General features: G+C 38.8%; 1 protein-coding gene across 1 annotated transcript in view; it reads right to left on the bottom strand.

The window, feature by feature from the left end:
* Window positions 1–16338, bottom strand: part of LOC124596265 (dynein axonemal heavy chain 7) — a 1038560-nt gene that overhangs the window by 395238 nt on the left and 626984 nt on the right. The window contains 2 exon segments of the mRNA XM_047135340.1: window positions 6269–6449; window positions 12253–12482. Coding sequence (XP_046991296.1) covers window positions 6269–6449; window positions 12253–12482 — 411 coding nt within the window.

Genomic DNA, 16338 nt, shown 5'->3' with positions numbered 1-16338 from the left:
TTGTTCCAATGTTAAATTCATAAGTGATATTACTGTACCCAATGTAAAATGCTTCTGTTTTACATACTTCAAAATGGTTTATGTCTGAAATTGTACAATTGTATGTCAAATAAAGAAAATAGCAGCTAAAGGCTTCACAAAATTATTTAGAAAAGCCATTTCAACTGCAGACTACCTTCAAATGAAGATTAATGGAAATTTGTGATTAAAGTTATGGTGAAAGTATCCTCCCCATGAGCAAATCTTTCATTTTTTTTTCACTCTTCAAAGTTCTAATGCTACACAAATTTTACTTCATTTGATAATAACATGATTTTTTAAATGACATGAACCACTTTGTATGGGAGATAGCTACGGTGATCTAGCGGACACCAAACCTGGAGGTCCTCATTGTGATCCCTTCTGCACAGCTCAAAATCAAATCAGCTTGGTATCAAATTAGGACTCAGGGATCTTTCCCAGGGATAAAATACAGTCAGGGTGCTGGTCCCCACCCTGCTCCTCATATTGGGGTAGTGAAGCATTCATGTAATCTTCTACTAGTTAGGCCAGTAATCTAATAACAGATTGCATACCATAGACCTTTTCCTTAATTTGTAGTGGAGAATGAAAAGAGGGTAAATAAACAAAAAGCACATCAAAATCTGAAAGAATTTTTGCAACAAAGAACAAGAATTAAAAAAAAAAACTATTGTGCATCTATAAATGAAGACAACAGAAGGAATCTGTAAAAAAGCAAATGGATTTTAGAATCCATTAGAATCTTAAATCCCGAACATATGTAAAACTGATATTAAGTTGGTGATGGTGGAATGTATCCAAATGGAACAGGCCGTGAAGCAGTCACTGAAATGAAGAACATCGTGTTGGGCAGTGTGCTTCACAACTGGGTGGTCCAGCTGTTTCATTGCCACAGTTTGTCAGTGACCATTCATGTCGACAGACAGCTTGTTGGCAACCATGCCCATGTAGAATGCAGCATAGTGGTATCAGCTTAGCTTGTAGATCACATGACTGGTTTCACAGGTAGCCCTGTCTTTGATAGGACAGGTGACGCTTGCGACTGGGCTGGAGTAGGTGGTAGTGGAAGTATGTATGATCTACTGCAGGGATATGAGTCATGAGCCAAAGGACTGGGAGCAGGGGTTGTGTAGGATAAGAAAAGGATATTGTGTAGGTTCAGTGGGTGGCAGAATACCACTGTGGGAGGGGTGGGAAGGATAGTGGGTAGGACATTTCTTGTTTCATGGCATGTTTTCTCCAGTCAGGGATGGTACTAAGTCATAAGGGGAAAGTTCCTCTGTGACCAGATGGTGGGACTTTGGAAGGTGGTGAGTGACTGGAGAGATAAGGCAAGGGACATCTCTTTATGTATAAGGTTGGGAGGGTAATTATGATCTGCGAAGGCCTCAGTGAGATCCTTGGTATAGTTCAAGAGGGGCTTCTCATCATTATAGATGTGATGGCCATGGGTGACTAGAATGTATGGAAGGGGATTCTTGGTATGGAATGAGTGGCAGCCGTCATAGTGGAGGTATTGTTGGTGGTCAGTAGGTTTGATACGGATGGAGGTACTGATGAAGCCACTTTTGCTGTGGAGATCAGCAACACAGAAGGTGGCTTGTTGGGCTGAGGAGGACAAGGTGAAGGGAATAGGAGAGAAGATGTTGAAGTTCTGGAGGAATGTGGATAGGGTGTCCTCCAGGACACAAATGTGTCATCAATGAATATGAACCAAATGAGGCACCAGATTCGGGGCGGTTAGAAAGATTCCTCTAGATGGCTCACAAATGGGTTGGCATAGGATGGTGCAATTCTGGTGCTGATAGCCATATGACAGATCTGTTTGTAGGTGATGACTTCAAAGATAAGTAATAGTGGATGAGAATATTGTTGGTCATGGTGACTAGGAAGGAGGTTGATGGTATTGAATCTGACAGGTGTTGGGAAAGGTAACAGTTCAATAGCAACAAGGTCATGGGCATTAGGGGTGTTATTGCAAAAGGGAGGTGGCATCAATAGTGACAAGCAGGATATCATACAGTAAAGGAACAGAAACTGTGGACAGTCGGTAAAGGAAATGGTTGGTTTCTTTTTTATAGGAGGGTAGGTTGCACATAACAGACTGAAGGTGTTGGTCTATGAGAGCAGAGATTCTGTCAGTGGGGGTACAGTAAACAGCCACAATGGGGCATCCTTGGTGGTTGGGTTTATGGACTTTAGGAAGAATGTAGAAGGTAGGAGGCCAGGGAATGGTAGGGGTGAAGAGAGAGATGGACTCCAGGGAGAGATTCTGGAATGGGTCTAAGGGTTTGAGAAGACTGGAGATCCTGCTGGATTTCTGGAACTGGATCACTGTCACAGGGTTTGAATGTGGATCGATCTCACAGCCAGCAAAGTCCTTCTGCCAGGTAATCCTTGCAGTTCAAAACAACAGTGGTAAAGCCTTTGTCAGGAAGTAGAATTATAAGCTTGAGATTAGTATGTTGAAGGATTTGGGTGATTCAAGGTTTCAGGTTAAGAAATTCTGCAAAGTTAACAGGGGGTAATTTGGAGTAGTGGGGATGGATCAGTGTTGGATGGAAGAGTGAAGTGAGTCAGGCAGGGTTCAACATTGGTCTTTGGTGGATCTGATTGGTAGGGTTGGTGGCGAGAAAGATTTTCCATTGTAAGGACTGGCAGAAGGAGAGAAGGTCTTTAACAAGTTCTGCATTGAATTTGGGAGTATGGAAAAATGTGAGGCCATTAGAAAGGACTGATATTTCTATGGGGCTAAGGCTTTTGGAGGAAGGGTTCATGACTCTGTTTTTGATCTATTTAGGTTCTGGATTCTATATGGCAGTGGGAAAGAGTTTTTGAGGGTGGAGTAAATGTAGTAGGTCTGCAAGGCAGGATTTGTCAGCTATGAGGGGATGTGGGGAAGATTTGGAGGTTGTTGTAGAGTTGGTGGGCAGTGGTAGTCCAAGTTGAGAGTAGGAAGTGAACAGGATGGAGAGTTTTTTGAGGTGTCACAGTGCATGTTGCTCTATGTCCTGGAGGGCAAGTGTGTCAGTTTGTGATACGGGATCCATGAAAGTGGAAATGCATAGCAGGAGAATTTTATAGATGGAGAGGAGGTATTTCAAGCAGATTACAGCCTGATTGACACAGTTTTGCAGGACTATGTTGGTGAAGAATAAGAACTGGCAGAATCTGAACAGATGGAGATCATTGTGGAGGTCACAGTGGAAGGAGGCTTTCAAGCCAGAGATGGGTAATTTGATGGTTAGTCCATGTGGGGGGATTCCATGAGCCAAGCAACAATGTAGGAACAGTATGTCAGACTGGGTTCTAGCTAGGGATAAGGAAACTTTTCTGTATTGATACAACCACAGGTTTTTACCTCCTCTCCTTTTCTGCTGCCCCCCCCCCCCCCCCCCCAACTCTCTGCCTAACATCACAACTGCACCATTGGCCAACCTCATACCTGTATGCTCCCACAGGCACTATCCTATGCCAACTTATTCATGGGCCATCTAGAGAAATCCGTTCTAACCATCCAGTATCCCAAATACCTCACCTGATTCACATTCACTAATGAAATCTTTGTGTCCTGGATTGAAAGTGAGGACACCCTTATCTACATTCCTCTAAAACCTGAACACCTTCTCCTCCATTCACTTAACTTGGTCCCCCTCAACCCAATATGTCATTTTCCTTGATGTTGACTTCTGTCTCAAAAATGGCTACATCAGTGTATGTGTCCATAACAAAACTAACAACCACCAGCAATACATCCACTTAAGACAGTTGCCACCCATTCCATACCAAGGAGACCATTCCATACAGGCTAGCCACCTATGGCCATTGCATCTGTAATGATTAGCAGTCCCTCTTCAAATATATCAAGGGTCTCACTGAGGCCTTCATGGACAAAAGTTACCTTTCCAACATTGTAGAGAAACAGATCTCCCATGTCTTGTCTCTCCACTCACCTACCACCTCCCAAATTCCCACTGTCTGGCCCCAAAGTAGTGCTCCCTTCATGAGTCAGTACAACTCAGTACTACACATGACTGGAGCAACTGAATCACATTCTCCACCTGGGTTTGGACTACCTCTTGTCATGCCCTGAAATGAGGAATGTGCTTCCCACAATTCTTCCCATCCCTCCCACTGTGGTATTCCACAGTTCATCAGCCCTACACAATATCTTTGTCCATCCCTAGTCCACCCCTGCCTCCAACCCCTTGCCCCTTGCCCCTTGCCTCATAGCCCATAGCCCTATAATAGACCTAAATGGAAGACCTGTCCCATACATCCTCCCACCACCTTCTCCAAACTGGTATCAAGCATGACCTATCCTATCAAAGGCAGCACACAGCAGTCTTGTGATCTACAAACTAAGCTAGAATTGCTGTGCTGCATTCTGCATAGGGCTGACAACCAACAAGCTGTCTGTCCGCATGAGTGGTGACTGACAAACAGTGGCTAACAGATATATGGACCACCTAGTTGCTCAGCATGCTCTCCAACACAATGTGTTTCACTTCAGTGAGTGCTTCACAGCCTATGCCATTTGGAACAGCTTTTCTTAACTACACTGTTGGGAGCCCTCACTGCAGTGTAGCCCACAGTCCCATTACCTCCCTGGCCTTCACCTTCTCTAGTCCCTGTCTTCCACCCACTTATACCTTTCTCTGCTTCCTCTCCAGTATTACACAATCTTCTATTTCACAAATGCACCCACTAGTCTCTCTCTCAACCTCAATATCTCTCTCTACCTCTCTCCCTTTTTTCCTCCTCTAACACTCTTCTTCCCTGCTACACCATCCCCTCCCCCCTCCCCAAATGTCGCAATTGCACCTAGTGGCTTACCCCATCCCTATCATGATTCTGCTTGCTCCCACAAGCAACACTACACCCTCCCCTAACCCTAACCTGTTATCCCTTATCCCTCCCCTTCCTAACCCCAGCCTGCTCCTTAACCCTACCACACATACTGACTCACCCATCAGACTCAGTTGCTTGCAGTCGGATCTCAGAAGTCAGAGACAGTGGTTATGTGTGTGTCAGTTGTTCTTGCATGAATGTGTGTGTTTTTTCTACATTATAACAAGGTATTTGGGCTAGAAGGTCACACTTTTAGCTGTCTTTTTGTCATGCCTGTCTGCAACTCAACATCTCCTCTATGTGGTGATTACCAATCTATTCTTTTCATAATATTGGCATTATTCCATGGTGGATTTTCCATTGTTTAACAATCTACATCATTATTCTTCATGTTTACATATATATTTCGGAGCTTAGGCACAGAAACACATTTCTCCCAATGAGAAACCAATTTGTTGATACTGTCATCATAGAATGTTTTATCATTTTGTTGAGAAAGCAACCACCTCACCTCTGCTTGCACCACTTCACCACTATAAAAGAGACGTCATCGTGTTTTGGAAACAGATGAAAATTGGACGGGGGCGGAGTGTGGGGGGGGGGGGGGGGGGGCATGTCGGGACTGCATGTCTCAGCATTCACATGTGATCTGGCATTGTCATGCTGAAGAATAGGATGCTCCATGAGTGGATAAATCTTAAAATTCTGAACTTGATGATAGAATACTAATTCTAATGCCCTGACATAGTCACATTACACATCACCATGTTACACACTACAATTCGGAGCCCTCTAGTGGCAGAGCCCTGTAAATATGTACACATGAGCAATAAAGATGCAGAATGTTAATAACATTTGTTTTATTTTAAAAGTTTTAAGAGATATCACACAAAAAATTCAGAAGCATTACTTCTCAGCACACCCTTGTGTAAACTGGAGAGAACAGAGGTACTTAAAAAATGGGTTACTAGAAAAAAAATACAAACCCTGTGTCTGATTGTAAAATAATGATTAATGAGGAAATGTTGAGAAAATTTCAGAAGTAATGGCAAAGGAAGATTAATCTAATTTGGACAACTCTACCAATTGAATGAGTACAGGCTAATGAAGCAAATACTTCGATATTTCTGGAAAAAGAAGTCCACAGTGGGATGAATTACAGAAAAAGGAAAAGGAGAATAGAAAGTTCCTCTTTGTAAAAATATTAAATAACAGAAAGAAACCTTTTTTTAAGAATAAAATACTAAATTAGAAGCCTTTCAAGATAGAAGAAATAAGAAATTTGGAACAACATAGACAGTATGGGAAGAAGATCAAGTAGTGTAATATGTAAGAAATAGTTAGTGTTTCCTTCTGAAACATTTCTTTTTGTATACCACAAGTTTTTTATGCATACCTCAGCTACATCAGCAGACTCCTTTTGTACAGTCTGCATCATAGCTTCCACTTGCTCAGCAGCAGCAACAAGCTTTGGTTTCAGAGCCGTAAGTTCTTCTTGCATCACTGATACCTGTTCAGCAGCATGATCTAGCTTCTCTATTCCAGCTTCATATCGATGCTTTCCTTTCAGAACTTCTCTACAGAGAAATGCACACAGTGATAGAAGCACTGACTTAAAATTGATATAAATACACATTCAGAATATAGCTGTAAAAACACATTTTTGTGTGAGCATATGCCTGAATACTAAAGAACTTCCAGTTATTACATTAAATGAGGCCGAACCAACACATATTCAAAAATAGTGTTTTATTCTAAAGTAATGACAAGGAATGGAAGTACAAAGAGATCAACCACTGTTTATACATATCTTTTCTTCAGATTGTAATGATATAAAAATATATATAATTTTAAATAAACTTCTTTAATTGGTTTTTGGTTAAGTATAGTAAGATAGCCAAGCAAATTCTTAACGAAATTATAGCTGCACACAGAAATAATTCATAGAATACCAGTCTATTATCTTCAGAAACTGTTTAGTATCCCTATAGCCATCCAAACAAATGTCACATATGTTAGCTTTACACTCTGGTTAGAGTACATAATCGTGCATAAAGAAAAGCACATGAAAAAAGTGCCTCATTGTAAAAATATACTCAAACTAAAGAGCAAAGGACATGCATATTACCCAGAAGCCACATTTGCAATGGAGCAAACAGTCCCATTGGACTAGGGTAAGATGGGGAAGGAAATTAGCTATGCCTTTGCAAAGGAACCATCTTGGCATTTGTATGAAGTGATTTAGGGAAATCATGGAAAACATAAATCACGATGGCCAGACGAGGGCTTGAACTGTCATCCTCCTGAATGCGAGTCCAGTGTGCTAACCACTGTGCCACCTTGCTTGGTTAAAATTATTTCATAAATTTAAAATGCAGATACAGATCTCAAAAAATTCCAAAAACATTTATAAAATTACGAATGTTTATTGTTGCCAGCTAACAAGACTAAGTTCCTCAATGAGAAAATGAATGTGCTCGAGGTTGGAAATCAGAAATATGTAGCCGACACAAACACAGTGAGAGAATAAAGCTCTTCCAATATGTTGTTTTAACAGAATTTAGTTATAATATTATCCTTAGCTAGGACTTCTTGCAGGCATCACAAGCAGCCATAGATTGTGGAGCTCCAGATTTATGAGGCTTTTCCAGCAATCACAAATAATAGAGATTGATCTAGGCAGTTGTTTACTGTTGAAGAAGTTGTTACCTTGCCATCATCAATGACACAAGTTCCAGATGTCAGTCTAGATACACAGTTAAATTGTACAGCTTTTGTCAATCGCAAAAAGCAACTCAGGCTTACAAAATAAATGTGTGTTTCAGAAATGATTATAACTACTGCATGTGGTCAAGGATAAACAGGATCAATAATTGTGACGAGCGGTCACACCTCATCCCTAAAGGTATATGCACAATAACAGCTAAACAAGTACAGGTTGGGCAGCTCAGCATGCTCCACTGCTACTACAGAAAATTCAAGGCAAGGAGCTAGTAATCAAACTGCCAATGGGATATGGCCTGACCAAGGAACAATGTCAGCAGGTGATGGCTATTTACAAATGCTTTCAAATCAACAGTGATGTAAAGACAGACCATGCAGCCTATAGTATAAAAAAATATAACACTGATGATCTTCTACCAATTACCCAGCACTCAAGTAGTGTGACATTGGCTGAATGACGGATAATTTTGGAGTAAGTGGAAAAGATGCTGCAGGATGATATCAGTGAACCTTCAGAGACTCCTTGGTCCTCTCCTGTCATCCTTGTCAGGAAGAAAGATGGCAAATTGTGTTTCTCCATTGACTTCTGATGACTGAACAAAATCATAATGAATCATGTCTACCTGTTGTCATGCTTTGAGAACATCCAAGGCTGATCAAAAGGAACAAAGTTTTTTTCTGCTATGGACCTGCAGGCTGGCTACAGGCAAACTGATGTTGACGGGCTGTCTGGAAACACTGCCTTCATAACTGCTGACGACTTCTATGAGTTTACTGTTACATCATTTGGACTGTGTAAAGCTCCAGCCACCTTCGAATATATGACAGTCAATCTGCTTCAACACCTTAAATGGACCATGTGTCTTTCCTACCTGGATGACATTATCATTTTTTGAAGACATCTGAAGAACATCTTATGCATCTGACAACTGTGCTGAAATGTGTTCAGACTACAAGCCTCCACCTTAATTTGAAAATGTGCTTCTTCACCCCTCCTGAAATAAAAATCTTTGGGCACCTAGTGAATGATGATGGGGTTCATCCTGATCCAGGCAAAATAAAAGCAGTCAAACATTATGTAACTCCTTGTCATATTCATGATATGGGAAGTTTCCTAAGAAAGTGTTCATACTGATGGTAATTCATAAAGAACTTTTGTGCCAAGGCACTTCTCTTGCAAGACGTATTGCAAGGAGATAAGTCTGCAGCTCATGGTCACGCGGTAGCGTTCTTGCTTCCCAAGCACAGGGTCCCGGGTTCGATTCCCTGCAGGGTCAGGGATTTTCACCTCCCAGGAGATAATTGGGTGTTGTTGTCATCCTCATCATCATCATCATCATTCATAATCATTATGGTCGGAGGAAGGCAGTGGCAAACCACCTCCACTAGGACCTCGACTACTCAGCGGTGCGGGTCTCCCGCATTATCCCCTATGCTCTGTCGAGGAGTATGGGACCTTATCATCATCAACCTTTCTTTTCCCTTAAGGAGGCACTCACAGTTTCTGAAGTCCTAGAATTGTATGACGAGAATTCCAAGATAGAACTTCGCAAAGACATTAGTGGTTTTGGAAGAGGCATAGTTATTGTGTCAATTCAGCGAGGTGCTGAGAAGGTGAAACCTTACACTTGCAGAGTTTCTTCAAGTGTGAGGTGATCTACTTCAATACAGTGAAGGAGCACCTTGCAGTTATTTTGGTCGTCACCAAGTTCCTACTGTAAATTTGGCAAAACCATTCACAACTGTGACAGACAACCATTCTCTATGAAGGCCAACTAGCCTCAAGGAGTATAGGATCAACTGGAAAAATGGGTAGAGTCTTCGAGAGTATGTCACAGTAGTGAACAAAAAGGAAACCAAATACAAGGATGCTCACTGCCTTTCCTGGAATCATTTGGTGCAACACAGCAATATGAATGAATTCCCAGTCATCACTGCATTTAGTGACAATGCTGTTTAAAACAGTCAAGATCTACCACTGTTGAAAATCATACAAGCCTTGAAGAAGGAGAAACGAAATAAAGAAGTATTTCAATAAATAAATGGAGCACTGTATAAGAGTAAGTATGATCCAATGAGATGTAGATGGCTGCTTGTCATTCCAGCTCATCTACAGCCAGTTATACTGAACTTTTTCCACAATGCTCCAAAATCTGGTCACCTGAGATTCATGAAGACTCTAGACAGAATCAGATGCAGGTATCACTGAATAGGTGTCTACCAATCTGTTAAGATACTAAGTGATCCATAATAAGAAATGCAGTCAGACACGTGTATCACTGACCAGGTATATACTGATCTGTTAGGAACTATGTGAGCCATTCTAAGAAATGCCAGTGATGGAAGCACATGCACAGTTACTTCTTGGGCACACTGCTGCAACACCATTCCACTAGATTATAACTGACTTCTTGGGAGATTCCAGAAGTGACATTTCCTAGTTTTCTTGGATATTATGGTGGGATTTTTTCTGTGTTTAACCCTCGAGTTGGTTCACCTCTATGTAAAATGTGCCAATTACAAAAGCACTGTCTTGTACCATTTCACTGTCATTTTATAATAGCAAGGCTGTACCTATTCCTTCATTACTGCTTCTGATAACTCAGTGATAAGCTGTATTACAACAAGTCCAAATGAGCAGCAGTAACATAAAATAAATAGTGAGCTATGCAAGAAAAATTTTATGATCTGTATAAGAAAAGACCCAGATTCTAAGCTAGCAGCACAAACCCACAATGAAGCAGTTACCTACAAGATAATTAGTAATCAAATATGCAGCTGGCAGTAATCTGATACAGCTGCACTGTTTAATGCTTTGAGTGGGACAGTAGTGTGGAGTAACATTTTTACTTGGCAACTGACTGATATAATGAAAGTTCATTTTATTATTGTTTAAGTAAACAGTGATTTAGCTCATGTAATGTAAGTTTATTTTACTCTTGTTTAATTAAAGTAAAATTAAACTGAGACTTTGCTCATACATGTTTATCTTGGTAATATAATGGCAGCTACTCTTTAGATGTGTACAAAGTACGCCATGTCCCCACTTGGATTATGAAAAATGGTACACCTGACTAAGAATTAAAATCCTTAAGCAATGAGAATTACACCATTCTATGTGAAGGTAGCTATTTCAACACTTTTAGGCCATGAAGGAGTTCTTATAGAAGATCAAGAAGTTTATTATTTTCCTCCATCTTTACAAAAGGAAATCTTCAATAAATACTATGTATTTACAATTTATGATTAGTACTTGTGAATGAAGTGGGATAATAGTGTCAATGAGAATATATAGTGATCAGTGGCATTATAAAAAGACATTTATTACCTGAACTGAACACTGATCAATGGCACATTGTTTAAAAATCCTAATGAATTTACATAGAATGTTTGTTCACCAAAAATGGCCTACCTTATTAAACAGACATGTTTCTTGCATACGTTGCAAATTTTTTATTAGTGTATTTAAAATAATCATAATTAATTATGAGTTTGGCATATGTCTGCTTTTTCTTAACAAAGTTTATGTTAATTGTTTCCTTGTCTGAACTATGACTTTTCAGGATTTTTTATGGTAGTCTTTCATCCTTTATTGTATTTACAATTTATTTTCCATGTTTTTTTCTGTATTAAGTTGTTTTCTGATTAATGTACCTCCAGCTCAATTTGAACATCTTCATCCATTACTAAATATTTTATTGTGCAGCTCTTTACTCTCCACAAGAATCTCATTTCTGCTGCTTATATTTCACTGTCATCTTTCTTTTTATTCATCCAACCATCACTTTCACACAGCAGTAATGGTACTGCTAAAGTTGAATAAAAATTAATTATTTTTATCTTTTTGGATTTTTTTAGTTGAGTGATGTCTTTTATTGGTGGAAATTTCAGATTTAAAATAATGCAGATCAAATAAGACACAGAATTAGGACCAGTAGTATTGAAAATGTAGATCTATTTCATTACAGGTAACATGTAAGAGAGGTGAATGAAAATGTATTTAACATTTGCAGGAATATTTTTAATATATAAAAGTAGATGGCTTATATGATTTTTAATGGGTATGGGTAGCAGTTATGGCTAAAATAACTCATCTTGCTTTAAAATATTCAGCTTTCCCACTGTACCATCCCATCATAAACCACTCATTCACCAGTGGGCCTCCTTTTCTTCAGCAATGTCCCTAATTTATTTTAGAAATCATCTATTGTGAAAAGTGAGGATTGTAGTTATTTTATACATGATCATAGCAAGGCCATACAAAATCACCGAGAATGAATATGAGATTGGTTTTTCTGCACTTTTGGTGTAACCATATGCCATATAATGCAAACACAGTCTCTTTTATAACATTCTTGGAAAAAAGCTGAGACACTTCATACATTATTTCCTGTTTTTAATACATATAACAACAACAACAATCAATTACTGATAATATAATGTAAACATTAAATCCTTTTGTGTGGTGAGTAAATTTTTTATCTATGTTTTTATTAGTTCTCCAGTACTTTCACAATGCTCTGTATTTTCCTCCATGCTTAACTTTCACACATTACATTAAAATTTATATTTCAACATATTATGCTTACATCTCTGCAAACACATATTGAATAGAAAACCTTATACATGTACAGGTTACAGAGATAGGATACTTACTCTCGCTTTTTTGATAATAGCTCCTTGAAAGTATTAATCATTTCAAGATATGAAGTAGGTGTAACATAACTGTGCCTCCGCAGGCGCAAGAAGAACTCAGTTGACAGATCCTGAGTAGATGTATGGAATTCTTGACACATATCAATACATGCTTTTCTCTCTTCATCACCTAACTGAACCTCAGACAAGAAACGGGTTGCAACAGCAAGCAAAGCATCCTCAGGCCATGACTGTAAGAAAATGGATGGTTAGCATGAAGGCTTGAAGATAAACAGTGTTATTAGAAATAATAATTAATCCTATGGCAAAACTAGAGGTGAAGAAGTAATGAATTAGAATGTTACATGAGATGAAGTTTTACTGCACACCATTTCAAGCAAACTTGTAACTATATTCAGTGGTATATGGATACGGTGTGCAAAATTTGTTCTGTATAGAATTTGCACTAAAGAAATAATACTGAGCGAGGTGGCGCAGTGGTTAGACACTGGACTCGCATTCGGGAGGATGACGGTTCAATCCTGCGTCCGGCCATCCTGATTTAGGTTTTCCGTGATTTCCCTAAATCACTCCAGGCCAATGCCGGGATGGTTCCTCTGAAAGGGCACGGCTGATTTCCTTCCCCATCCTTCCCTAATCCGATGAGACCGATGACCAAGCTGTCTGGTCTCCTTCCCCAAACCGACCAACCAACCAACCAACCAACCAACCAACCAAAGAAGTAATACATTAAAACGTCATACCCAATGCTGCTATTTTATGACATGAACAGAGGAAATGCAGTAAGTGAAAAGCCTTCCTCCTTTCACCATTCTGCTGCAGTTGTTAGTGAGAAAAACTTTCAAAAAACTTCGAAATTACATGTAAAGTCTGTTGGAAGTGTTAACTGCCCCCATTTTCAAACAATGGATGAATAAAAACCGGCCATTTCCACACCTTCAATTATGTTACCTTGAGACAAACACATAGTTTCTAACTGCAATAATTGTCTTACTTTGTTTATCTTTGACTTGCAATTACACCACTTAATGAGCAGATTATGGCAACATCTCAAATTTTTAGTTTCAATCAACAATTATGCAAAATATCATAAATCAAATTTTTGCTGGCCCTGGCAGCTGTCGAATAGGCAATCTTCAAATGGCCCAGGGCACTGTAACCTGGACTCCGGAAAAGTCATTTAATAATATAGATGTTAGAAGAAGTAAATAATGAAATTAAAGAATTACAAATATGATAACAAGGAAACAAAAAGTAATATAAAAATCGTAACAAGGAAATAAAAAATGAAATGAAAACTCTGTCTTGTCAGATAAGAAATTTAGAAACAAGTCTAACTCAAGGTCAACACAGACTAAAAAATCAGTCTCCCAAAGAAAATTTTAATAACAATGTGAACCAATGGAAAGAATTTGTTAAGAGATGAGGAATTTATATTTCTATATTATTTTACAACTTCACTGTTATGTGTGTTCTGTCCACAATGTGTCTCATTTCCTAGTCTAATTCCTGCAGCATCTCCTCATTTAATTTGACTACATTCCATTATCCTCATTTTGCTTTTGTTGATGTTCATCTTCTATCCTCCTTTCAAGGCAGTGTCCATTCCATTCAACTGCTCTTCTAAGTCCTTCGCTATCTCTGACACAATTACAATGTCATCGGAGTTTAACTCTCACTCCAAATTTAAATTTTGTTTTCTTTACTACTTGTTCAATATACATATTGAATAACATCGGGGATAGGCTACAATCCTGTCTTACTGCCTTCTCAGCCATTGCTTCCCTTTCATGCCATTTGATTCTATATAGCTGCCATCTGGTTTCTGTACAAGTTATAAATAGCCTTTCAATCCCTATATTTTTTCCTTGCCACCCTCAGAATTTCACAGAGAGTATTCCAGTCAACATTATCAAAAGCAGTCTACAAACGCTATAAGTGTAGGTTTGCCTTTCCTTAATGTATCTTCTATGAGAAGTTGTAGAGACAGTATTGCCTTGCGTGTTCCTACATTTCTCCAGAATCCAAACTGATCTTTCCTGAAGTTGGCTTTTACCAGTGTTTCCATTCTTCTGTAAATTATGTGTGTTAGTGTTTTGCAACCATGACTCATTAACCGGATAGTTCAGTAATTTTCACACCTGTAACAGGCTTTCTTTGGAATTGGAATTATTATATTCTTTCTGAAGTGTGAGGGCATTTTGCCTGCCCATACATCTTGCTCACCATATGAGTTCTGTTGTGGCTGGCTCTCCCAAGGCTATCATTAGTTGTAATGTAATGTTGCTTATTCCTGGAGTATTGTTTCAACTTATGTGTTTTATGCTTTGTCAAATTCTTGGAGCAGTACCTTATCTGCTATCTCATCTTCATGTACATCCTCTTCCATTTCTACGATATTGCTTTCAAGTACATCTCCATTGTTCAAACCCTCTAAATACTCCTTCCACCTTTCAGCTTCCCCTACTTTGCTCAGGACTGGGTTCCCACCTGACCTCTTGATATTCATGCAAGTGGTTCTATTTCTCCAATGATCTCCTTAATTTTCCTGTAGGTGGTACCTATGTTCCCCCTGGTAATATAAGCTTCTAAATCCTTACATTTGCCCTCTAGCCATTCCTGCATAGCCATTTTGCACTTCCTGTCAATCTCATTTTTTAGACATTTGTATTCTCCTTCTCCTGTTTCATTTACTGCATTTTTATATTTTCTACTTTCATCAATTAAATTCAATATATCTTGCATTACCCACAGATTTCTGCTAGCCCTCATCTTTCTACCTACTTTATCCTCTGCTGCCTTCACTACTTCCTCTCTCAAAGCTACCCATTCTTTTTCTATTAGTCCTTTCCCCTGTTCTTGTCAATCATTCCCTAATGTTCCCTTTGAAACGCTTTACAACCTCTGGTTATTTCAGTTTATTCAGGTCCCACCTCCTTAAATTCCTACCATTTTGCAATTTCTTTGGTTTTAATCTACAGTTCATAACTAATAAAGTGCAGTCAGAGTCCATATCTGCCTCTAGAAATGTCTTACAATTTAAAATCTTGTTCCAAAATTTCTATATTACCATTATATAATCAATCTGAAAGCTCTCAGTGTCTCCAGCTCTCTTCCATGTATACTACCTTCCTTCATGATTCTTAAACCAAGTGTTAGTTTTGATTAAATTATGCTCTGAGCAAAATTCTACCAGGAGGCTTCCTCTTTCATTCCTTTCCTCGAGTCCATATTCACCTACTGTTTTTCCTTCTCTTTCTTTTCCCACTATCAAATTCCAGCCCCCCATGACAACGTATTAAATTTTCATCTCCCTTAACTATCAGAATAATTTCTTTTATCTCATCAAACATTTCCTCTATCTCTTCATTATATGTGGACCTAGTTGGCATTTAAACTTGTACTACCATGGTGGGTGTGGGCTTCATGTCTATCTTGGCTACACTAATGCATTCACTATGATGTTCATTCTAGTGTATCTATGTTCCTATTTCCTTATTCATTATTAAACCTACTCCTGAATTATCTCTGTTTTATTTTGCATTTATAACCCTGTATTCACCCAACCAGACATCCTGTGACTCCTGCCACCAAACTTCACTAACTCCCACTATATCTAAATTTAACCTATTAATTTCCCTTTTTAAATTTTCTAACCTACCTGCCCAATATAAGGAATCTAATGTTCCACACTCCAATCCAAGGAATGCCAATAGAATCAAGAGCACAAAGACTGTCATATTAAATATGTGAAAGAGTATTGGGAGCTTCAGTGGCAGAACCTACTTTGAAAACCAATATAACTCCAAAAGTAAATCACCTATCAGAATTATTTTTTAAGGTCATTGACTAGTTGTTAGTTTTGTACTTTTATAAAACTTTTACTGGTTAATCAACCAAGGAGGAATACTGTACTGACTGATACATAATCCGAAAATACAAGGAACACCACAACTGTGGAATCATCTCTCATTGCAAATAACATTGTACAGTTTGAGTCTTAAACCAATAAAATTTGATAAGAAATGAGGACACATTTGAAAAATTAGCACATTTCAAGAGACTGTTTTAATCACTCAAGCTTGT

This window comes from Schistocerca americana, chromosome 2, assembly GCF_021461395.2.
Source record: "Schistocerca americana isolate TAMUIC-IGC-003095 chromosome 2, iqSchAmer2.1, whole genome shotgun sequence".
Lineage (NCBI taxonomy): Eukaryota > Metazoa > Arthropoda > Insecta > Orthoptera > Acrididae > Schistocerca > Schistocerca americana.
The sequence above is the reverse complement of the archived record's forward strand: the minus strand, read 5'-3'. Positions and strand labels throughout refer to the sequence as shown.